Source organism: Chelon labrosus, assembly GCF_963514085.1.
Source record: "Chelon labrosus genome assembly, chromosome: 1".
Lineage (NCBI taxonomy): Eukaryota > Metazoa > Chordata > Actinopteri > Mugiliformes > Mugilidae > Chelon > Chelon labrosus.
Window position 1 is genome coordinate 1871269 of NC_140337.1, and position 26270 is coordinate 1897538.

Genomic DNA, 26270 nt, shown 5'->3' on the forward strand with positions numbered 1-26270 from the left:
TGTCTTACTTGTGAAAAGTAATCCTGTGGAATCGGGTTTCGCTTGTCATTCAATTAAGACATTTCCAAGCAGCACACGAATGAGGCATCTTCCGACCGCTGATAGCTCCAGTTTGCCACCCCCAATATGGCGGCGACGTTGACGTACGGCACAGCGCTCAATGAGGCGTCTATGTATATATGTCTATGACTTCAGACTACAAACAACAGTGAACATGAACGAAGAAGCTGACGAAACCGCTTTGGTTGGCCCCTTGGCTGGGAAATTTCAGTCATTATTCAATGGTATACTAAAAATCCATATGAAAAAATAACTTCTCACTGTTCTCAGGTCAAATATTTATATGCGATTAAAATGTTTGATGTATTAGCACTTTTAAACTTGCTGGATTTTACAAGGCAAATAAATTAAGTTAAAACTTAGTTCCATGGCCCCATTTGTCTTTGTAAGGAGATGTTCTATTTTGTCTTTATTATTTTGTCAGAATGCACCAGAATGCTTAGTTTGTACGTGAAAATCACAAAAATCTACTGGGGGAGGATGCCCCCAGAGCCCCCTACAGGGGTTTGATTTACAAACTTTGCGCCCCCCCCAATACAAAATTCACCAGCCGCCACTGCTACACGGTGCTACACGGATGTCAACAAGCCAGCGCTAATTACAGCAGTACAGTTACTAAACGTGAACCAAGTCCCCTGCCCTGAGTGGCAGTTCTATCGGTGTGTTCAGCAGTACGCGAGTGAGTGACACAGGCCTCGTGATTCGCTGTAAGATTCTAGGATCACTAGAATCGCGAACGTACTGATTCGCTAATCATGCAGTAGCCTACGTTCGCCAATCATGGGTGGCATTAGGGTTGCCACCCGTCCCGTAAAATACGGAATCGTCCCTTAATTGGCAATTAAATGTTGCGTCCCGTATTGAACCAATACGGGACGCGATTTGTTCCGTATTTCCATAAATGTCCAAAACACATGTCTGTCACACACACATCAACACTAAATCTAACAATAATGGTCAATGATTTTGCCAGAAGATGTCAGTTCATGGGCATAGCCGACTTTATTAGACTATTGTGGTTTGATTGGTTGTTTAGGACAGTGGTGTCAATCAGCGGAGCTAACCACGGGGCTAAGTTAGCATGCTAATGCTAATACCGTGTTATACATTAGTGTTAATTTCGTCAGACGAGACGAGACTAAATATGTTCGTCAACGACCTTTTTTTCCATGACTAAGACAAGACGATGATGAGACTGTACCATTGTCCAAAAACGCTGACTAAGACTAAATTAACATCCATTATTGTTGACGAAAAAAGACGAGACTAAAATGTTTTGCATAAAATAAAAACTAAGATAAAATCTCTCTTCAGTTTCGTCTACTTTTTCATCGTGAGATATGTGTACCGTAAATTCCGGACTATAAGCCGCTACTTTTGTCACTTGCTTTGGACCCTGCGGCTCATACAACGGCGGATGGATTTTTACAGCTAACGGTCACCAGGGGCGCACTATCATGTCATAGACGATGACACGAGGATTAAGAACTGACTTTTCTGGTATAGTAGGCTGGTTATTTTGATACAGTAAACGGACGTGTTACTGCACCTTTACTGCTGTGTTGGCTGTTTTCGAAAAATATGCCAAACAGTAATTTCTCCCGACAACCCCCTCCGTGGTAGAAGAAACCCTTACGGTAATTAAACATTAAAATATATAATATAAATTATATAATAACAAGTAATATATAATTATAGTCGGTGGGGCTTATATATGGCACAATCTGTAGTTTCCCCAAAATTTAACTTATATTCAGGTGCGCCTTATAGTCCGGAAAATACGGTATTCAACTGTTAGGCCTTCAAAATATTCCGAATGTGTTCGTGCTGTTGCTGCCAGCCTGTGGCTATGCTGCCAACATGTGGCTGCAACATGAAACTACATGGAGCAAGAACACCCATAGATAGACAGTAGCAAACACCAGATTTCTGCCAGAGTGGGTGCAGACGTCGACATGCTAGGTAGAAGGAAGAGGCTCGATATTTGACTGAAATGGTTATCAGAAATAATCTCAGAAATAACTTGTTATATAAAAAAAGACTAAAATGTTTTGACTAAAACTTAACTAACATATATTGAGTTTTCTTTTGACTAAAACAAGACTAAAAATGACGAGACTTTTAGTCGACTAAAACTTGACTGAGAAAAAAAGATATGTGAATGACTAAATATGACTAAAACTAACAAGGACATTTGGCACAAGACTAAGACTAAATTAAAAATAGGTGACAAAATTAACACTAATTCTTTGGCTGTGAGAGTATGATCCAACAGTAGTGTAGTTTTAAAAGAGCTATAAACGCAGGTAATTTGTACGGATTAGAGATAAAAAGAGTTAAAAGAGGTGGGTTTAGAGGCCCCTCATCTAGATATTTAGGCTTTAAACTGCCTGAGTGTCTGGATGTAAAAGCTCCCCTCAAGAATAAAGAAAAGAGTTAAAGAGGTGGGTTTAAAGGCCCCTCATCTAGATATTTAGGCTTGAAACTACCTGAGTGTTTGGATGTAAAAGCTCCCCTCAAGAGATAAAGAAAAGAGTTAAAAGAGGTGGGTTTAGAGGCCCCTCATTTAGATACTTAGGCTTGAAAGTACCTGAGTGTCTCAATGTAAAAGCTCCCCTCTGTGTAGTAATAAGGAAGAGGCCGGAGGGGTCTGATCAGCCCCCCAGTCTAGCAATTCGGGTTATAGTTCCCTCGTTTGGGGAGGGTGAAAAAGAAACAGCGTGGTTAAACGTTTAGATTAAAAATAAATAAATAAATAAATAAAAAAAGGGTGACTAGTAGGGAGAGAAATAAATAAGTTTTATGGTACCAGGGAAAGATAAAAGAAGTCACGGGGAAATAAGTATATCTGTGTCTTTGTGTATTTACTGTTGTGTGTGAGATCCAGAGAGCACGCTGAAGCAGCGGGTGGACGGAAACCTAACGGTGCTAACACTGTCTGTTGAAGTAGGCTGCTCAAAGGGTCTGAATAAGTTCTGGTGTCAGGACTGAATCCTTACGTGATCGGTCTTTGTGGCTGAGTACTTTAGACATAGCGTGCTGCATTTATCAGCTGACCAGATGGTGTGAAAGAGAACACAGGATGTGTGAGTCAGAACCATTAGAACCATTAGAACCAGGGTCATTAGGAGCATGTTTAATGAAAAAAAATAAAAATAAAATAAACGATCCTTCCCAGAAAAAAAAAAGGTCAAAGGAGAACTAAAAGATTTAGAAAAATGGTGTAGCGATATGAGAGCTGACGGGTTGTTCGGTGACCTTGGGGGCCCCCCACCGACAGCCGCGCAGTGGAAATATTATACGAAGACCCTCCAAAATAAAGTAAACCAATTGACAACTGAAATTAAAAAAGCTGGAAGGAAAGAAAAAGAAAAAGAAAAAATAGAAGAGCATATGAAACGTACACGTCTGCATTTTAGCAGCTGCTTTCCTAGCCACATCAGTGCTCCAGTGCAAGCGGTCTAGACGGAAGAAAAAGAAAAGAACAAGCCCGATGTAAGTGAGACTACCATTGCAACTACAGGTGAGTCATCTGGTCTTGTACCACCTCCATACACAACACAGAGAGCGCAAGCTAGTGCACCGACACATGAAAAATTATATGCAGAAGCTAGAGCTATGATGGAAGGAGCAGGACAGGAAAACCCTAACAACCAATACAGCCCAAATAATCCGTTTGTACAGATGCCACAAGTAAATATAACCAAAGGTATGTTTACATATGAACTAAAACCCACGCTGGAGGAGGCTGCTGAGCAGGATTTAAAAGAAATAAAAACCATGTTGAGTGAACTAAAGGAGAGAATGGCCCAGTTAACTGTCAAAGCCAGCAAGGGAAAGATGGTGTCACTGAATGAGGGGGTAGAAAGGAACGAGGCAAGAGGAACACAGCTGGGGGTCAGAGCAGATGAAATAGGAGGGGCAAGGAGAGAGGAGACAATGACAGAACTAGAAATGGAAGAGGGAGCGTTACAGGTCAGCTTTAGAGTAACACACCCTAAATACACCAGTACTGGTCGGAAAGCTCGTGACTTAATTACCCACACTGATGATTCAAGCCCTGATCCCAACAGCGATATTAAACAAATGGAAACCCCAAGTGATGGCCCGTATCCACCTGAGACGGTTAAAAATACTTCAGCAGCTTATAGCAAAGCCAGTACTGCATGTCACCATAACCTAAGACCCAGAAAAAATGATAAAATCCCAGGTATGTTTTCTTTGGTAGAAACTAGGACAGGACAAATTAGAGAAACAAAATGCTGTCTATTATCTTATGCAGACCAATCCCTGTTGAAATCTATACTACCAGACCCTAAAGAGGGAGGCAATAATTGGGTTCGGGAATTTTTGAAAGCCTTTAGTGGACAAGTGCTATCTATAGGGGATGTGAGAGCGTGTTTAGCGGCCCATTTGGAACCACACGAATTAGCCCGTCTGGAGACTGCAGCTGGGACCGTAAAGGTCACCATGGCTGAGCCTCTGGAAAGTTGGGCCCCTGATATTTGGGCCGCTCTGAGAAACCAATATCTTATAAAAACTGAGTCAGTTTTAATGAAAGTTTAAATACACCGAAGTGATGGGATTTTCCGGAGAAAAGCAAAAATGCTATTTCACGTGCCCGTTAAAATGTGAGTTAGATTTAGGCAGTGAAACTTTCCTATTCACCCATGAGTTTTAATACAGCAGCAGTGCCCAGTAAATCTGTTTGCTTGAGATTTGATTGCAGAAATGGGAGCTACAATAGTCTGTTCTCACCACTCTACTGATGTTGTTTTCCCTAACGGTAAGATTATCAGAGATACTCAAATGCTCCAAACAGTTCCTACAGTACAAAGTAATGCCTTGCTATGTTGGGAAAAGATATGTGAACCAGAACAAAATGATCTATTTGACGTGATAAACCATGATGGCATGTTTTACTACATCTACATCTGCGCTCGTATCAGGACCCGTGGGATCCGGCACTCTATGTCACTCTAAATTATCTGCGTTGTCCAGAGCAAAGTGAGGAATTAGAAAGCTATGAAGAACTATGGGAAACAATACTAAATATACTAATTGGAAAACCTGAGCTAAAATGTGATAATGTTTATATTGGCGAACAGGGGGTGGCTGCTGTTGTTGAACTAACTGAAGAATTGGACATGTTGTACAAATTAAGACCTGAAATGTTTCCCCACATTACCCTAAAGATAGTGAGAGGGGGAGAAGCAAAAACCTGGGGCCCATGGTGAAACAAGCTAAAGAAGCAAATGATTGGCAAATAGTGACAGGGACTACTTTAATGGGGTTTAGTCCATCATGCAAATGTTATAAACTAAAATATCACGGATTAATTAGGTGTGAGTTGGAAAGGGTAGAAAAGAGCAGGACACATGACAGAGAATATACTGATTCTAAATTAGCTACGCAAGTCCTCGAAAAAATACCTGACAAAGGGTGGGCCACTGGAGCTTATGAGGATTTGGGTAAAATGTTTGAACTAGATGTAAAAATAAAAGATGGTTTTGTGAGCTCCGTACTGTGGCAGCCCAGAGCTCAAGGGAGGAGAGTGTTATGCTATTATAGCACTAAATTAGAAACAGCTATAGCTAAAGCGCTGAAAGGGACAGCTTAAACCATGCAGTAACAAACTATATTTCGATCCAAAAGTTTACTTTAAGTCAACAAAGAACCAGCAGAATGCAGGAAATATTGCTTCAGCCAAATGTGCATTATGCATGTGCATTATATCAGCTCAGATAATAATATGACTGCTCCTATAACCAGTGAAGCACCTCATAAGTGTGAAGCCTTGGTCATAGAAGAGATGAATACTTTTCCCAACATAGTTACTGAAGCCATAAACAACGCTGACAGTCTGTTCACGGATGACCACAGTCATGCGGTGCCTGGAGGAGGAATAACAGCCTCCTACGCTGTAGTCAGCAGGAAGGCCTCACCGATAAGAGAACACCTGTGGGAAACCTTGGAATCTGATATCATACCACCCCCCGCCTCCGCACAACTGGCAGAAATCATAGCTATAACACGAGCCTGTGAACTGAGCAAAGGGAAAGAGGTTATTATTTACACCGACTCCGCTAGACCTAAAACAATGGATGAGGACAGATTTCCTTACCAGCACTGGTAAACCTGTAAAACACATGACTCAGATGATAACACTACAAGATGCTCTCTCCAAACCCCGTAAAGTAGCCATCATGAGCTGTTCAGGACACCAGACAGGGACAGGTATGATAGCATTAAGTAACAAAAAAGTAATTTGTCTAGTGTTGAGCATGCAGAATGAAGCAGCCTCTCATAAAAAAACAGGCGTGGGTTGAAAAAGGTGCCACTACATGTAAAACAACAGGCACGGAGGTCACATGATGGGAGGATTGTAGCCTCCTCTACCTTGCTGATGATGTTGTGTGAAGAAGGACATAAACGGGGACATCAATCAGGAAGAAGACTTACTGAGATGATAGGACAAAAATGGTGGGATCCCTATCTATCAGAAGGGTGTAAATATTTTGTAGATACGTGTTCCAGTTGCTCTAAGTTTAATCCTCGAGCAACTCTAAGATGGTGATGGGAGCGTTCCCTGTCCCAAACAGACCATGGCAGGAAGTGGTGATTGACTTTACAGCATGGGGATGAATCAAAGAGTAACAGGCTGTAGATATTTGCTTGTTTGTGTTGATACTTTTACTTGACTGGTGGAAGCAAAACTCACCAGAACTGAAACAGCTTAAGAAGTCGTCAATTGGCTGATTTATGACTTGATACCTCGCTATGGTGTCCCTGAATGTATTCGTTCTGATAACGGGACACATTTTACAGCAGAGTCCTTGAAAGAAGTCGAGAAATACGTTGGAATTCAACACCGCTTTGGGTCTGCCTACCACCCTGCATCACAGGGGCTGGTAGAGAGAGCTAATCAGTCAATTAAACAACAACTGGCTAAAATATGTGATGAAACAAAAATCTAAGGGGATAAAAGAGGGAGAGTGGATCTATAGAAAGAAACCTTAGAGAAATCAGAAAACACCTAAGAGATATAGGCGAAGAAACAGGAAGAATAAAATGTTGACCTTTGGGTCGTGGCCTACACTGGTCTGTTCTGCGGTAGGTCTGGTAATCGTCCTGCAATTTCTATGGCAGAATGTGATAGATAAATTACAAACTCAGTCAAGTGATGTGTTACCAAATATAACCATTCCACCTGGAACAAATATCTCAACAGGGGGACTCAAAATTCGATTGTTATGATTGATTATTCGATTGTTGATACTGGCTGACAGAGGAGGTGTCTGTAGCATGTTTGGAGAAATGTGCTGTACGTTTATCCCCAATAACACCTATGGCCCCTGACGGATCTCTGACTAAAACCCTGAGAGGCCTCAGAGCCCTCTCAAATGAACTAAAAGAACATTCCGGGGTCTCTGATCCCTTAATTGGCCTGTTTGATAAATTCTTTGGAAAATGGGGCAAATAGTAACTAGTGTAACCTCGTCATTAGCCATTGTATTTGTAGTGTTTGCTCTGTGTTGTTGTTGTTGCATTCCCTGTATTAGGGTTCTCATCGTGCGATGCATTGACAAGGCGCTGGGAATATGGAGTTAAAAGGAGCGCCTCCAGCCTATCAGATGAACCTCTCTGAGAATGTGCCCTTGATCGATCCAGGACGGGCCGCTCCATTATCCAGGATCTGATGATGATGAACTTGCGCTGGAAGATGTAGTCTGAGTTAGGGTCTACAATAACTGATCTCACATTGTTAGAATAGTATTTTGCTCTGCTGCTTGCTTTTCTGCTTATTTTGAGTTATATCCATATTTTTATGTACACATAGTCAATGTTAGTTGATTTTCCAGGCTGTTACTTACACAACTTGAGTCTACCGGAGAGATGGCAACGTGTCTGGGGGAGCACGTTCATGTGACCGCTGGAAGGAGGCCCAAGTTACACATATAGGTTACGTTGCATCCATACACCCGCTTTTATGATTTTATGTGACAGGACTAGATAAGGGGTGGCGTGCCCTTAAGACACGCCAACAGGGGGATTTGTTAGATATAAAAGAGTTATGGAAAGAAACAGAACAGGACAGAAAGAAGTTCTTCTTTTTGTCCTGTTCAGATACGGGATTATTTACTGCTTTGCTGCAGCTTTGCTCACTAGATAAGATGCACCACACTCATATTTCACCTTGAAGATACCAGTTAGGGCCGGTCTCGGCCACACATAGAAGAACACTGATACACGAAAGGCCGCGCTCCTCCTATTGTCCTCGGGTGGAGCCCAGATAGAATAAAACCTGTGAGTACACTTAGTTAGGGGCTTCTCTTCTCCTACCCTTAAGGTGGTTAAGTTGAAGTCTCAGCGCTGACTCTGTACCTATTCTCTGCGTGTCAAATAAATTGTTGATTGTAGAGAAGTTGTCGGGTGATCTATTCATAGTCGAACTAACCTTTCCAATAGGTATAAAGAACTTGGGCTGAAGGAGAGGAAAATATTCCTCCTTCGACAGCACAAAATAAAACATACCACTGCTGCGGGCACCCTGCCCCACAGGAGTCGGCCCGTGGTGGTCATGGCCCCGAGGAGCCGTGGTGGGCGTCCCTTATTTTCATTTCTGAAAGGTGGCAACCCTCGTGGCAGTGCGAACGTGAATCGCCTGACAGACTCACCTCTGTGTTTGTAGCGAGTGACACAACACTACAGCAGCAGGAGTTTATATTTAAAAAACAAAAAAAAAAAAAAAAAAAAAACACATCACAGCTACAGCAGAAATTCTGTTACTTTTAAAAACTAAAGATATTTAAATCTGCCTGGCAGTCAGAGCTTATAAACGTGTATTAATCTAAGGGTATTATATACACTGTTTTATATTATGTATTCCCCTGTAGGTCTAATGCAAATATGGTGCTCCGTCTGGTGCAATACATACATGCTTCGACATTGCTTGAGCTCCACACCCAGTCTGTTCCACAGCCTCACTCCACAAACTGAAACACAAAAACTTCTTAATGTTGTGCGTACCCGCTCATGCTTTAAGTTGAACTCGCCCCTCAGATTGTAACCCCCAACTCTGTGAAAAAACAATTTTTGAATATTTCCAGGATGTAGATTGTTTATTGCTTTGTACATGCTTTGTGCTGTTTGAAAATGAACCATCTAACAATACGCTGTGGAGTACTATTAAATGCTACTGATGGTGCTGAGGTGCTGCCTGTTTTTATTCAGGCTATACATATCTGTGGAGCACAGTATTGATAAGCTCATGTGTTTATGTTCAGTTCTGAATCTTTTATCCCAGGACATTAGTCCATCAGTTCATCAACTTCTTTCTGATCTGGGTCGATTTCCTCCTGATTTTGCAATTAAAACATTTAGACCCAGAAATGAGTTCAATTCTCTGGTTGATCAGCATCAAACCAGGAGAACGTTTTCCTTCTGAGATTTGATTATTCTTAATAAAAAACATGAATAGAAATATTGATGATTAGAAAAGACTTGAATGAATCACTAAATGCTTCTAAGTTAAAATGATGAATTCTTAGTTCCAGTTAATGAGCAGCTTGTTTAGACGCTGGCGTCCACACAGCAGGGGGCGCTGCAGATAGAGGTTTAGACTTTCTTTGGCTCTAAAGCATCAACCTGGCTCAGCACTTACCTGTTCTGCAGCCCTTTTTAGATTTGGAACCAAAACCAACCATGACTTTTGACCTTTACCAGCTTCGTCCAATGAAAATGGACTAAAATCACAAAGTAGAAACTGAATTTAACAGGAATGAAAATGGTTGATAAAGATAAAGCTTCTTAAAGAAAGTGAAAACTAAAACGCTGAGGACGCTGAAGGACGAGTTCAAACAACATTTCTCTAGTGAGTGTGATAAAAAAGTGTTTGTAAGGATGTAAACATGATCAGCTTTAGTGGTTTTAAGATCATGTTGATAGAGAAAGAGACGTGTAGATTTGAAGAGCTTGTTTCTATGAAGGTTTAATTGTGACATATTTAAGGAGATGTTAGATCTAGTTTGTTTTTAACGCTGTAATCTGCTGGAGTTTAGTTCAGACACTGGATGATGAGTCTGTGAAGAGAAAGAACATTTAGCTTCATTTATGGTGGAGGAAGAAGAGGAGGAGGAAGAGGATGAGGAGGAGGAGGAAGAGGATGAGGAAGAAGAGGATGAGGAGGAGGAAGAAGTAGAGGAGGAGGAGGAGGAGGAGGAAGAGGAAGAGGAAGAGGAGGAAGAGGAAGAGGAGGAGGAGGAGGAGGAAGAGGGAGAGGATGAAGAGGAGGAGGAAGAGGAGGAAGGAGAGGAGGAACAGGATGAACAATCCTGATGAAGAGCACACACCTTCAAATCACTGATCTTAAAAAAGAAATGCACATTTTCTAGCAGTTTGTGGCGTCGTCTCCAGCTTTGAGTGAAGTGTGTTTGATGTCTAGATGAATTATTAAAGATAAAAATGAAAATGTTAAAGATGACTGGTTGTTTATTCAAAGACAAAACGTCTGCAAGTGTCATTTTCTCAGTCAGAGCGAGTAGAAACTGTAGAAATGTTTTGTCCAGGAAGCTGTAAAATGAGAAGTGATCACCTGTCATCACCTGTCAACCATCTTTTCTTCTATTTAATCAAACATAGATGTAGACTTTAAATCACTTTGTTTTCTTTAACATCTGAACCGACACTGAGAAAAGTCAAACCCATGAGCTTCTAGAAGATGACCTACTATAATATATGGTTTTTATATCATACTATACTAGGATGGTTTTCTATTTCCTCCTTTACATTTTAAACTAATAACTAATATAGAATGTTGTTTTTGAAGACATAGACACAGATTGCACATTAACCCTCTGGAGTCGATGGTACATTCAAATCACATGAGCGATTTCAGACGACGTAGCATCAAGATGCAGCGTCGTTCAGTCTCCGTTTCAACTTTTGCAGAAAGTGCCGATTTCAAACTATAGAGCAGTTTTTAAATTGTGTTGATAGACGTGTCTCCCTCTGGTGGTGAAACGATGAACTGCATGAAGTCAGATTAATGATCCAAACACAGAGAAAATATGATGATCACTGCCCTCCAGTGGTCACTGTCACTAACTACAACTGTCCACATCCCATAATACTGATATTCATTGACTGCAGTATTTTAGCTCTAATGTTCATCAGGCTGATAATGAACACATATTATTACACTGATAGACTGACTGATGAGTGTTCACTGCCCTCTGGTGGCCACGCAGAGGAACTGCAGCTAAACAGCACATGAGTAACAGCAGATATGCTTAAACTACAACCAGGTGATACACTGTAAAAAAATAACACCAGGAGATATGCTGTAAAACAAGTGATTACTAGGAGATACACTCCTAAAAATGACTAAATGGAGACAGACAGTAGAAAACAACAACCAGGAGATTCACTATAAAAAATGACCACAAGGAGGAACACTGTACAAAATGTCCACCAGGATATACACTGTAAAAGATGACTACCAGAAGATGTGTTGCAACAACAGTCACTAAGGTACTAATAGAAGCACACAGAACATTGATTTGTGACCAGGTGTTGAATTTAATATCAAAAGAAGAAAATGTATTTTGAATAGATTCTTAGTTCATTAGTGTATGGTACCAAACCATTGGAGCATGTTGGAGCCCATTTGGATCCAGTTGTCAGTGTCTTAACAGTACTCACAGTTCCTGGGATGCAGAGTGCTGTTAGCATAGTTCGAATTACGGGCGGTACTGGGGGGTACTGTATCCCCCATTGAAGACCCAGTACCCCCCAAAGAGACAGAAATATCACTTTTGGGGGGGGTCAAGTAATTTTTTCTGATGTTGTGAAAATAATAATAATAAAAATAACAATAGCCTACAAGTTAACTCCCATTTTCACTGTAGGGATATTTTAATGTTGCTATTTCGGAACCCCCGTTTTGGACCATACCATTTTTCACCTCTGTGGCGTTATAAGCTTCCGACGCAGATGCCGCAACTTTCTCAAGTGCAGGAGGTAGGTATCATAAAACGCGATAAAAACGCCGGGTAAATTCCTGCAGTTGGTTGATTTCACTGCTGAGCCTGATGTGCATGGGTAAATGTAAGTTGCCAGCAGAAGTTTGGCTTGTTGAAAACGCGTGATTTTACATTTATTAAAGTGTTTTGTTCTTTCATAGCTCATGTCACGTCTTGGCTAGTAAAGTGCACTCCGACGTTAGAAGAACGTTAATTACCAACGTTAGTTAGCAAGCTAAGTCTCTATTTCAAGCAAGCTTAGCTTATAGCTGTATGGTGAGGTAGGCAGGTAAAAACTCTATAGGTTTCCATTCTCATTTCATTATGAATCAATTGTGCCCTGAGAAATGAATTTGACACATGTCCTGTGTTGTTTGTTATTAGAAGTACTGATGTAGCTAAGCCTACATAAAATTACAATCTCAGCCAGAGCCAAGAGCAGCTGAATACCATGCTAGTATTTGAATTTGTTTTTAATTGGTTAGTATAGTTTTCTATTTTTTCTATTTCTATTATTTAATATCTTAGTTAAATAATAGTAGCAGACTTCTCATTATCTCACTAAGTAGGATTTGATGTTATTCACAGAGACATGAGGAAAAGGAAAGGTTGTGGAGACATCAGGCACTTTTTTGGTGCTAAAAGAGTAAGTAGGAAATGTTAGCACTAAGAGCTACAGACAATAACAGTAAAACTGTTAGGTTTTAAACACTGTTCATGTGTATGAAGGACAGGGGTGCCCAGCAGGCAGGAGAGGCACAGGATGAAAGCTGTGAGCAGGTCGCAGGGAGATCACAGGATGAGGGCAGAGTGCAGGACATACAGGAATACGTGTTGATTTACTGACACTAACTACCACCATAGAAAATATAATAGAAATGTAATAGATATAATAGAAAATTGGTTTCAGTTTATCCCAGCATATGAGAAAGTTCTGCCTTACCTCCAGGTCTAATGATAGCCTATCTAAAAATGAACCAAATCAAGATTTCATGAAATAGGCAGTATTATACTCGTTAGAATAGTATTTCAGTGTATTCAACTATTCTAACTTTTGGAAGTTGATCAAACAGATCTCTTTGGATCTATAATAGCAATAATGAGATACTGATGATCAATTTGTCGCATGTTTAGACCTTGGATGTGTTTTTGCGATCATGGTGGGGGTTGATACAGTAGTAGACCATGATGGTCATAGAAGTGAAGGAGCAGTACCCCCCAAATATGGTGGGGTAATTCGCACAGTGGCTGTTAGATATAGTTTGGTAAACCCTCCTTCAGCAGTGTCCCGTCACTGTGGTGTAGAAACACGTCCTCAGGCTCCGTCCACGTTCAGAAGCATCCAGTAGGTTCTCAGCAGCTTGGTGCAGGAAGTGTTTCCCAACAACAAGTCTCTCATACTGTTAGCATGAGGAGCTAACTAGCATCAGTCCTCAGTGTGGTCACGGTTTAGCATCAATTAAGTAGAATTCCAGACAGAAAAGGCTCCACTGAGCGTCCAGTCTCTCCAACAAACAAATACACTATGTGGTTCAGGCAGACACGGAACTAAATCACACTAACTTAAATAAATATAGATTATTGAACTAAGTTTTAGAGGTGACTTTCTGTCTCGCTCCGTCTCTTTCCTCTCAGTCCCACCCACCTGGTTACCAGGTAGGTTAACTTGAACGTCACTGATTGGCTAATCAAACAGATTGACACCTGTCCATACCATTAAGAAAATGGTGCGTTCAGGAACCATGTTGAACATAGGACATTCCAGATACTTAATGAACCTTCCCAAATACCAGTAGTCTTCTACGTAGTTTGCAGATTCATGCTGTGGGCCAGATTAGTCAATTCAGTTTTATTTATATAGCGTCAATAACAATACAAATTGTCTCAAGACGCTTTACAAAACCCGGCCTGAAACCTCCAGAGCAGCCTGAAGGAGACGGTGGCAGGAAAAATTCCCTTTAAACAGGAAGAAACCTTGAACAGAACTCAGCTCATATGGAGGAACCCATCTGCCAAAGGCCAGCCGGGTAGAGACAGAAGAGAGATATCCTCTGGAGGGACGGTTTTGAAGAAGACTCATTCCAGCTCCAGCATGGATCTGATGGAGTCTCTGGTCTGACTGTGAGCTTTACAGTCGACAGCTTCATGTTTTATCTTCAGCTGCTTTTAAATCATCTTTTAGTCTCTAAACTCACCTGTTCCTACAGTTCACCACCAGTTCTACAAACAGGAAACACTCACCAACCAATAACCAATGACAGATAAAGCAGCTGCTGCTCACTCCAACACAATAAATATGTGGATGAAACAGGAGTAAAAACATCTGGAATCTACTGTTTCTACAGAGACAAGAGAAGACATGGAACAAACATCTACACAACAACAGGAAGGACTGTTGATGCTGGCAGGTTGACATGTGTCTGAATCATTCATGAGGGACTTGATTTGTTGGAGCTCTGTGAAGAGTTGAAGTGCAGCTCTGTTGATGGTCTTAAATGGAGACCATGTGGATGAAGCTCTCCTCTCCACCTCCCAGTAACATGGTCCAGTCAGAGTCTGCTTCAACTTCTGGATCATCAGGACACAGCTCATCCTCTCACAACACACAATGTCCTGTTTGCTGTTACTTCCACCTGTAGAGAGGAGGAGAAAGAAGAGAGGAGGTAAAGGAGTGTTTCCAGAGTCTCCCTTCATCATCACATCCAGTAGAAAGAGCAGCAGGGACTTCAGTCCTGTTCAGAGCAGCAGTGGAGCAGTTGTGGAGCTCAGCCAGCTTCCTTTCAGCTTCATGTTAACGTGTTGGAGTGAACACACACAGACCTGCAGAGACTTTTAGCATCAAGTCTGTTTCCTCTGCAGATTTCACTAATAAACTGCTGAGAGTCCTGAACGCTTCATTACTGCACCAACACTTTAGTGATGGATTTACTGCTGCTCCATTTAAACAAAGATCAGCTGACTAATAAAAAATGGAGGCTGTCATTGAAGAGATCTGATCAAACTAATGACACATGTGATGACTCTGCTCATGGTTACTAAATGTAATGCTGGTTCTGTGATGTGCAGGCTTCAGTCAGACTGATCTCAGAGCTGTGATCAGATGTTCATCAGATTTGATGAATGACCACCACTGTCTCTATACATCTTGGAAGGCTGTCAGCTGGAATCCAGCTTTATTTCCTGGACACATCAACACAACAACAACAGTCGTCTTCACATCAACTCAAACACATGATCACAACAAGCTTCTGGCTCATCTGATTGGCTGACTGTTGTCTCTCTCGCTGCCTGTCTGTCCAATCGTGAAGCCTGTCTCTATTCTCCTCTCACAGCTTCACTGAGAAGCTGCAGGTTTACAGGAAACACTGGATCTTTGATACTAACTGTATTTAGGACAATACTGATGAAAGCAGCATGGACTGACTGCAACCCTCTACTCACCCCAGATTCTCCAGTTTATAGTCTGGACTCTTCACAAGATCAAGAAGCTGTTTCACATCTGAATCCTTCAGGTTGTTGAAGCCCAGGTCGAGATATTTCAGATGGGAGGGGTTGGACTTCAGAACTGAGACCAGAGAATCACAGCTGATCTTTGACAACTTGCAGCTCATCAATCTGAATAAAGAATAAAAGATGAAATGACTGATGACCAATCAGATGTGTTGAGGTTTTAAATGTGTCCTCATCAATGTGTGTGTTGACCAGGAATGAAGCTCAACATTATACAGTTATTTCAATGAGTTTGTATTTGTCAAGGTCCCATTCTTGGCCCTATTCTGTTTCAATTATACATGCTACCACTTGGGTTAATTATAGCCCGGCACAACTTTCCTTTTCACTGTTTCCCAGACGATCTGCAAATCTATTTGCCACTGAAGACTGGTAATGCACGCAGCTCTTTAATTGACTGCATTGCGGACATTAATCAGTGGTTTGCCCAAAATGTTTTACACTTAAACGAAGATAAAACAGAATATATTGTGTTTGGAGAGTCTGTATCAAATGGATTTGGCACCTGACCTTCAACTCCCAGTCAAACTGTAAGAAACTTAGGAGTGATTTTTGACACTTCTATGAAATATGACAAACAAATTGACAAAGTTGTCAAGTCCAGCTTTTTTCAGCTGCGTCTTCTGGTTAAAGTGAAAACTTTTTTAAACCGTCAGAACCTCTAAAAGGCTGTTCACGCTCTAATAAGTTCCAGACTAGACTACTGCAATGCCCTCTATACTGGTGTCTCCCAGTCCTCTGTTGGCCGCCTTCAACTTGTGCAAAATGCAGCTGCCTGTCTTTTAACTAGCACTAAGAGAAGACAGCACATCACTCCTGTCCTCTATTCCCTCCATTGGCTCCCGGCCCGTTTTAGAATTGATTTCAAACTTTTAATGTTTGTTTTTAAAGCTCTAACGGCCTCGCCCCATCTTATTTGTCTGAGATGTTGACCGTTTGTGAGTGTGGTAGGGCTTTGAGGTCGTCACACCAACTCTTGTTGGAAGTGCCCAGGTCAAACCTTAAACACTGGGGTGACCTAGCCTTTTCAATTGCTGCACCTATATGCTCTGGAATAAGCTCCCCAGTGAGACGTGTCTCATTACTAAGCTGGGCCTTTTTAAATCAAAACTTAAAATGTATCTATTTAAAATGGCTTTCAGTACCCGGTAGTGTGGTGACACTTTTATATTTATTAGGGCCCGAGCAACGGAGCCATATTCTAAACCCAATAGGAAGTCTGTTATTTTGATAAAACTGTCGTAGGGTGTGTAAATCAGGCATTAAACCTTATAAGATTGACTTCAAAATTTGGAAATAGGTTGTCGAAAGGAAGGCAAAGGAACTTGACATAATTTTTTGACTTTTCGTTGAAGTGGCGTGGGTGTTCTGGCCCCTCAAAGTTTCATGACGCGCCATGAAACAGGAAGTTGCATTAAACATGCTGTAATTCAGTCCAAAGTGCATCAAACTTTACAGTATTGTTAATGGTCCCTAACTGCACACATCCATATGACAATATTCATAAAATTATTGTAGCGTCACCTATTATGAACAGGAAATATCTGATTTTGGAGCGTATTGGTAAAGTGACCTGCTGTTACTGTCAGGGTGAGTGGATTCTCTTCAGATTTTGTCAAGACAGACTTATGGCCTTCATGACCACTCACTGCGAAAATTGTGAGTTTTCGTTAAAGTTTGGGCCTGTTGTGGCTGTGAAAGTGAAATGCTTCACTGTCTTACTGATTCCATCATCATTTCAAGTAGTGTGCTACTTTGTCCGGCAGATGGAGCCATAGCATTTCTCTCTGGCGGCTGTCTGTCTGTGAGTGTGTGTGCGAAGCTGTTTTAACATACTTTGATGCCACAGAGAGCATAATTACACAATTGTTTGTTGATGCCACAGAGAGAATACATTCAAAACAGCCAAGACTTTCACTGTCTTACTGATTCCATCATCATTTCAAATAGTGTGCTACTTTGTCCAGCAGATGGAGCCATAGCATTTCTCTCTGGTGTCTGTCTGTCTGTGAGTGTGAAGCTGTTTTAACATACTTTGATGCCACAGAGAGAATAATTATAACATTATTGTTGAGAACAGGAAATGTCTTATTTTGTAGTGTGACCTGCTGTTACTGTCAGTGATTGGATTCACTTCAAATGTTGACAGTCTGGCAGATGGAGCCATAGCATTTCTCTCTGGTGGCTGTCTGTCAGTGTGTGTGTGTTGGTTAACCTGTAATAGTTGGTGAAGCTGTTTTAACATACTTTGATGCCACAGAGAGAATACATTCAAAACAGCCAAGACTTATAGCTGCCACAGATGATTTGCTCTGTAAAACATTGAATTGCACAGACTGTGCATCGTGTCACGGTGCATTGTTACTCCAGTGTACCCCCCGAGAACTGCGGTGACCCCGTCCTTGCTGGTCCCCGACGGGCGTGGGGTGTGAGGGCCCGTTCAACGCTGCTCGCAGCTTTAATTTTATTTATTTTTATTCTATTTTATATTACTTTTTATCCTCTCATTTATTGTTTTTAGTTTTTTTTAGCTTTCTTTTACTAATGTACTTGTTTTCTGGTGTGTTTTTTAATCGTTGTTTAATCTTTTGTAAATAACTTTGGTGCACCTGTGGGGCGTCATAAGGTGCAATATAAATATATAAAGTACATTTACATTTACATCTTCACTTAGAGAAACAATAAAGTTTTATTTAAAATAAATTAGATTCAGTGGGTGATTAAACATATCAGATCTACAACAGTAACAGACAGTGAACTCACCTCAGAGTCTCCAGTCTACAGTCTGGACTCTCCAGAAAACCACACAGCTGCTTCACTCCTGAATCCTTCAGGTTGTTGATATCCAGGTTGAGACATTTCAGATGGGAGGGGTTGGACTTCAGAGCTGGTCCCAGAGAATCACAGCTTATCTCTGACAACCTGCAGTCAATCAATCTGAATAAAGAATAAAAGATGAAATGATTGATGATCAGTCAGATGTGTTGAGGTTTTAAATGTGTCCTCATCAATGTGTGTGTTGACCGGGAATGAAGCTCAAAATTATAGTTATTTAAATGAGTTTGTATTTGTCTTCATTTTGAGGAGCAATTAAATTTTATTTAAAATATATTAGATTCAGCTGGTGATTAAACATATCAGATCTACAACAGTAACAGACAGTGAACTCACATCAGAGTCTCCAGTCTACAGTCTGGATTTTCCAGAAAACCACACAGTTGCTTCACTCCTGAATCCTCCAGGTTGTTTTTACTCAGGTCAAGATGTTTCAGATGGGAGGGGTTGGACTTCAGAACTGAGACCAGAGAATCACAGCTGATCTCTGACAAACTGCATCTCTCCAATCTGAATAAAGAATAAAAGATGAAATGATTGATGATCAATCAGATGTGTTGAGGTCTGAAATGTGCCCTCATCAATGAGCTGTTCTCTAAAATGAGTAGAGTGACTTTGTCCTTGTGTTATTGTGGATCTTCATCATGTCAGCCTTCTACAAACATCATCCAAACGTCAGCACAACATTCAGACAACTATTCATGTCAACACAGATCAATAAGATGCTGCTGACCTCATTACAGGATCAGTATCTCCTCCTCACACATGTTGGACTACAAACTGTTGATTAGTTCTTCGATTCCACGACCTTCTTCTTCCTGGATTTGGTGTCTCAGGAGGTTTGTGTCATTCAAATGTTAAAGGAGAAGTTGCCATGTTCAAGTGTGTCTTCCAACAACAGTCACATGTCATATGGACATTACAGAGTTCTTCAGATTTCTGCTGTCCACACTGACTGTGAAGTGGTCTCTGTTGTAATAATGTAATTCTCACAATGGGTGTATTCGCTGTGTTATACTGCCATCTAGTGGCGGGGTTGTCTGTTCGTCTGACTTCCGGTTTTTCGTTCTGAATAAAACACGTGAAACTCAACAGGTTATGGGCCCAGAACATCGCTAAAAAAGGCTTTTTACACGGACTTTGTGTGGAATATAAAACAGTGTTGTGCGTATTCACAATGGAGGATAAACTGTTTATTGAGAAGCTAAGCGGACCAGAGAACTGGGCAACGTGGAAATTTCAAATGGAACATTTGATGAAAGCAAAAGGACTATGGGGCATGGTGATGGAAACGGACAACTTAGCAGCTGGAGCAAATGCACAAATGCAAGCAGAATTCGAAAAACGGAAGGAAAAGGCATTTTCTGTTTTGGTGCTGAATGTAAGTACATCCCAGTTGTACCTGATAACAAGCTGTAAAACCCCAAAAGAAGCGTGGGGCACGCTGAAAGGACATTTTGAAAGAGATACTCTTGCAAATAAACTGTTTCTAAAGAAGCAATATTTCAGATGTGAAATGAAGGAAGGAGAAACCATAACTGAACATTTAAAACGAATGAAGGAACTGACTGATCAGCTAGGAGCAATAGGTGCTGTGATTGAAGAGGAGGACCAGATCGTGACACTGCTGGGTAGCCTGCCACAAAGCTATGCTACAATTGTTACTGCCCTAGAGACTAAAATGAATGACTTGTCACTGAAGTTTGTTCAGCAGGCATTAATAAATGAAGAGCAAAAGCGAGTGCATGCTGATGGTAATAATGGTGGAGCTATAACCAGTGGTGCGTCAGCCATGTCAACACAGGTTCGTGGAGAAATGCAGGCTAACTCCAAGGCAGTGGGAGCTGACAGATCAAGCTGGAGATGTTATAAGTGTGGGAAAGAAGGACATATAAAGCGCGACTGTCCAAGTAGGAAAAATAAAAATAAAACCCACAAGGCCAAGAGCATGATGTGTGAAAATGAAGAAGACTCGTCTGAAAGTGCCTTTGTCGCTAATGAGGCAAACCAGAACGACATGCAGCAACAGGTCCAGTGGCTGGTCGACTCTGGAGCATCAAAGCACATGACGTGTCATAAAGAAATTCTTCAAGACTATCAGTAATTTCCAAAACCACAGTCAGTGAAACTTGGTGACGGCAGGGTAGTTGACGCCCTCGGACTTGGTAATGTGAAACTGAGAATGACATTCAAAGTCAGTGATGGAAAAAATGTCACAATGTATGATGTGCTGTATGTTCCCAAGTTATCTGGAAATCTCTTCTCAGTGGGAGCTGCTGTCAGAAAAGGAAATACGGTGCAGTTCAAGAAGTCTCACTGCTACATCCGTGGTAAAGATGGAGATCTTAAAGGAAAAGGGACACAAAGAGCTGATGGACTGTATCAGCTGGATGTCGAGGGAAGTTCACCCATCTGTCACGATGCATCAAGTGCATCAGTAGCAGTCAGCCTGTGGCATCAGCGACTGGGACACACCACCAAATTGAAGGAACTCAAAAATCTTGTAAATGGAGTGGACTTTTCTGCAGAAGAAGAAGTTTCATTCTGTGAAGCGTGTGTGGAGGGCAAGCTCTCCAGAAAGCCTCACAAGCCAGTGGGAGAAATACGCTCTAAACGCAAGTTGCAGCTGATCCATAGTGATGTCTGTGGTCCCATGCAGACTGAATCCATAGGTGGATCAAAGTACTTTGTGACTTTTATTGATGACTACTCTCGATGCTGCAAGGTATACTTTATGAAACAGAAAAGTGAAGTTCTGAGCAAATTCAAGGAATTTGAGAAAACATTCTCCAATGAGACTTTGGATGGAAACAGGAAGGTGAAATTTCTTGTTCAGAGAATGAAGTTGTCTTGAATACAGACGAGAAGGGAACACCAGTTGACAAGGTCACTGTCGATGAAGCTGCTAGAGCGGGCAGCAGAATCAGAAAGCCTCCAAAGAGATATGGATATGATGAGTTTGCTGACATGGTGACTGTTGAACATTATGCCAATGTTTGTCATGTCACAGAACCAAGCACACTGACAGAAGCAATGATGAGTCCTGAAGCAAAGGAATGGCAGGAAGCGGCTGACCTGGAATATGAGTCGCTGCTGGAAAATGAGACTTGGGACTTAGTAGATTTACCAAAAGATTGACAGGCCATAGGATCAAGATGGGTGTTCAAAGTCAAGCATCATAGTGACGGAAAAGTGGAAAGATACAAGTGCAGACTTGTCGCCAAAGGGTACTCACAGAAGTATGGTGCTGACTATGATGAGACTTTTTCACCTGTGGTACGATTCAGCTCAATTCGTACATTGCTGTCCTTCGCCGTTCAGAATAATCTACATGTGCATCAAATGGATGTAGTAACTGCATTCCTAAATGGACACCTGGAAGAGGAAATCTACATGGAGCAACCAGAGGGGTACATCAAACCAGGCCAGGAACACTTAGTGTGCAAACTGAAGAAGTCCATCTATGGGCTGAAGCAGTCCCCTCGCTGCTGGAGCAAGACTTTCACACAGTTCATGAAGGACATCGGTTTTAAACAGAACACATCAGACCCATGTGTGTTTGTGAGATCTCAACAGGAGTTAGAGATACTAGCTGTTTATGTTGATGATCTGATTTTGATCACAGAGTCAACAGAAAGCATGAAGGAACTGAAACTTGCTCTCAAGAACCGCTACAAGATGAAGGACATGGGTGAGCTGTCCTATATCCTGGGCATCTCTGTTGTCCAAGACAGTGCAATGAAATGTTTGTTTCTTCATCAGAAGCATTACATTGAGGCCATTCTTCAGAAATATGGAATGGATAATGCCAATCCCGTTGCAACCCCATCTGATGCAAACGTGAAGTTAAAAAAGGATGATGGTGTCAGTAAGCCTGTGAACCAGAGTACTTACCAGTCTATGGTGGGTAGTCTGCTGTATGCTGCGATGGCCACGCGACCAGACATAGCACAAGCAGTGAGTGTTGTGTCAAAGTTCAATGCGAATCCAAACACTGCACATCTGACGGCTGTGAAGAGAATCTTTCGATACCTGAAGGGTACATTGAACCTTGCCCTAAAGTATGAGCAGTCAGATTCTGGAACTTTGATCGGGTTCTCAGATGCTGACTGGGCTGGTGACCAAGATGACCGCCGCTCAACCACAGGGAATGTGTTCTTGCTGGGTGGAGGACCAGTGAGTTGGCTCAGCAAGAAACAAGCAACAGTTGCACTTTCAACAGCAGAAGCTGAGTATGTTGCACTGAGCCAAGCAGCACAGGAATGTATCTGGCTTGAACAACTGCTGAATGACCTTGGGATGGATGCTACGCCTGTCGTGATCCTGGAGGACAACCAAGGAGCCATTGGAATCGCGAAGAATCCAGTCGATCATTCCAGGACTAAGCACCTAGACATTCGCTACCATTACATCCGTGAATGTGTGCAGAATGGGCAAATACAACTACAATATTGCCCAACAAATGACATGAAGGCAGATATCTTGACCAAGCCACTAACAAGGCAAAAGTTTGAGTATCTCAGGAGTGAGATTGGGCTTTGCACTATTTAATTTAGTTCAGTAGGCCAACTGTTTAATGTTGAAGATGTTAAGAAAAGTGTAAGCAAGGTAAAAAGGAGCAAAGATGGATCTTACTAGTTTAAGTGTTGATAGGATTTGTTGTTTTTGACATTATTTGTCGAGCTGATTATTTCTCTTAAGTAATATTGGCCTAAATTAGTCTAAAGCCTTAATGCCATTGTAAAATTAAGTGGGAGTGTTGTAATAATGTAATTCTCACAATGGGTGTATTTGCTGTGTTATACTGCCATCTAGTGGCGGGGTTGTCTGTTCGTCTGACTTCCGGTTTTTCGTTCTGAATAAAACACGTGAAACTCAACAGTCTCTTCCTAACACAACTCCACTGTTCAGCTGACACTAATATGAAGCTTCAGCAGTCTGACTGACACTAATCAAAGTTCCTCTTTGAGTTCCTGTCCCTCCACTGCAGCTCAGCAGGAAACACTGTGGAAACACAAAGATACTGACTGGATGTGCTGAAGAACAAGATGAGTTGAAGATCAACTTTACAATCATTCATCCACACAACAACACTGTGGATGTTGTCCTCCATCTTGTCTCATTGGAGTCAGACTAGAAGGGGATGTCTCCACAGACAGTATGGACAGAAAGAATGATGAGTGACACGAGGAACTCTGTTAATGATGTGGGTGTAACCAGTGTTGTTTTCGTCAACGATGACGATGACGAAAATATTTCGTTGACGAACCTTTTTTTCATGACGATAACGAGACGATGACGAGCTAAACATGGCTCTTTGATGACGAAAACATGACGAGACGTTTGTAAGCTTTCGTTGACGAGACGAGACTGGATGAAAATGTTAGCGGGTGTTTTCGTCAACCATGACGAAATTATTTCGTTGACGCCCCTTTTTTTCATGACAATATGTTGTGGGTGGTCTGTCAGACGTTCAAAATGTATGACATTTCTGCCTATTGTCTGTCAAAAGCTAACAGTATCAGCAATGGTGCTGCATCCTATCCTTGACGATCTATGGCAGGGGTGCTCATTACGTCGATCGCGATCAACCGGTAGATCGCGAAGGTAGTGCGGGTAGATCGCGTGCCACTGAAAACTTTTTTTTAGATGTTATTCTAAAACATTTATCTGTTGCAACTCCAAAACAAACAGCAAGACAAACGTTCATCTTTATTTATTTTTACTTATTTGCAATATGCCCTCAGTTCAGCGGCACACATCCACAGCCATGCACAACTTCAACAACAACTCAAGACTACCGTCTTTCTTAAAGAGACAGCGCTATATTTTGTAAAGGTGCAGCGCACCAGTTTTTCTTGATAAAAATAAATACAAAGATGGATAGAGCTTTTAACACTGTAGCACCAATTAATATGACTATATATACACTGTTACCATTTTATCTGTGTGTAATGCATAATCCTTATAGACGGATTTCTTGTCAACGTCACGCGCGCAGACAGGGGGCAGAAAGACGTCTTTTCAGAGAGTGTTGATAACGGAGGAGGACTGAATCTTTGCATGTTTCGTTTAGTAGTAGTAGTAGTACAGTCAAATGCCAAGGAGTTGTTGTGTTGGCTGCGCTAAAAGAGCCAGTGATGAGTGCCAGATGTTTAATATTCCTAGGGGGAATCATACTTTTGCAAAAAACCGGAGGAGGTTATGGCTTCAGGCCATAAAAAGGGCAGATTGGGGTCCAGGTGGTGTTTTGTTTTAGAGCTATCTTAATTCTCTATCTGTGAGTTTAAGTTAGCACTGCATGCTCGTCCATGTTCACGTTCATTCATGTTAAAGTTTAACAAAGTTGTAAACAAAAGACGTTGCGTTCAGTAAATCTGCGAGTGCTAATGTTGTTACAGCATGCCGGTTGGATCATTACTTCGGAGATATCCCCTTTCAACTTAACTACAGGTTGTATTTTAATACTTAAAACACGAAATATGTAAACATTAGCCAACATATCTTAGCAAGTAGCCTGCACGTCAACATATCTTAGCACGTCAAATGACAAAGAGCTCGAAATCTACAAAAATGTAAATTCAGCTAAATGTTCAAGATATGTGAGCAAGCCAGGTAAGCTCTGTGACTAAAGAAAAACGAAAGGTTCTTAACTTTAATTTAAAAGTAAAATCGGGCTGTCCGATTGATGCCACTGTTAAAATTGGCTACGTTTTACATTACCCGCCTAACATGATAATTATAGCCATACATATACAGTGACATTGCAAAATTAAAGATGAACAAACAGATCCAACTAAAATCACGTTTTATTGAGTCTGCAGTTGTGCATTTATATACAAACAAAACAAAAAAGCTTCAATACTTAAGATTGTTGTCGTAGTCAGTCTAGCTTTCTGCCCCCTGGATGCGCGCGCACCAGTAATGTTTGTAAACGGGAAATCCATCTATAGTAGATCAGAAAGTATTTGCTGTTGGGTGGAAAACTTGTCTGTCTAAAACCATTCCTTTATTATTGTAATTATTGGTGAAAATACTTTCTTTTTTTTCCTTTTAACTAAAATTGACTAAAACTAGACTGAAACTCTTTTGAGTTTTCGTCGACTAAAACTAGACTAAAACCTTTTTGAGTTTTCGTCGACTAAAACTAGACTAAAACCTTTTTGAGTTTTCGTCGACTAAAACTAGACTAAAACCTTTTTGAGTTTTCGTCGACTAAAACTAGACTAAAACTATCACATATAGAAATGACAAAAATGTGACTAAAACTAATAAGCATTTTCGTCCAAAAGACTAAGACTAAGACTAAATCTAAAATGGCTGCCAAAAACAACACTGGTAACGATACACACAAGTCACGGTTCGGTACAACAGGAAAAAAGAAAAAAAAACTCACACATGTATGAGACTAGCTTTTTTCATTTATTTTTAACAGACACCAATAGAGTGAAAAAACTAAAAACCACCTCCTGTTCTAAAAGTAAAAACTAGAATAAAACATCAAACAAATGCATTAGGAAGGTTCTCATACCATTCATTTATTTTGTTCATACAGAGGAAAAGAAAAAGCACAATTTCATGTAGGGATAAACTGAGGTAGTCAGGTAGCAACTGGCAACTTTGGTAACTTCATTAGAAGAAACTAACTTCTAACTTCTATGTTTTCATTATACATGCTACCACTTGGGTTAATTATAACCAGGCACACCTTATCTATTCACTGTTACCCAGATGATCTGCAAATCTATCTGCCACTGAAGCCTGGTAATGCATGCAGCACTTTAATTGACTGCATTGCGTACATTAATCAGTGGTTTGCCCAAAATGTTTTACACTTAAACG

At 41.1% G+C, this 26270-nt stretch overlaps 1 protein-coding gene across 2 annotated transcripts in view; it reads right to left on the reverse strand.

Moving 5' to 3' along the window:
* Nucleotides 1–11129: 11129 nt before the first annotated feature.
* LOC311490281 (uncharacterized protein) overlaps nucleotides 11130–26270 on the reverse strand; it is a 59123-nt gene continuing 43982 nt past the window's right edge. For both annotated transcript variants that reach the window (XM_084547690.1, XM_084547689.1), the window contains 4 exons: nucleotides 18765–18938; nucleotides 18357–18530; nucleotides 15525–15698; nucleotides 11130–14716 (listed from right to left, as the gene is read on the reverse strand). In XM_084547690.1, coding sequence (XP_084403816.1) covers nucleotides 14707–14716; nucleotides 15525–15698; nucleotides 18357–18530; nucleotides 18765–18938 — 532 coding nt within the window. In that variant the 3' untranslated portion in view covers nucleotides 11130–14706. The remainder of the gene's footprint in view (nucleotides 14717–15524; nucleotides 15699–18356; nucleotides 18531–18764; nucleotides 18939–26270) is intronic.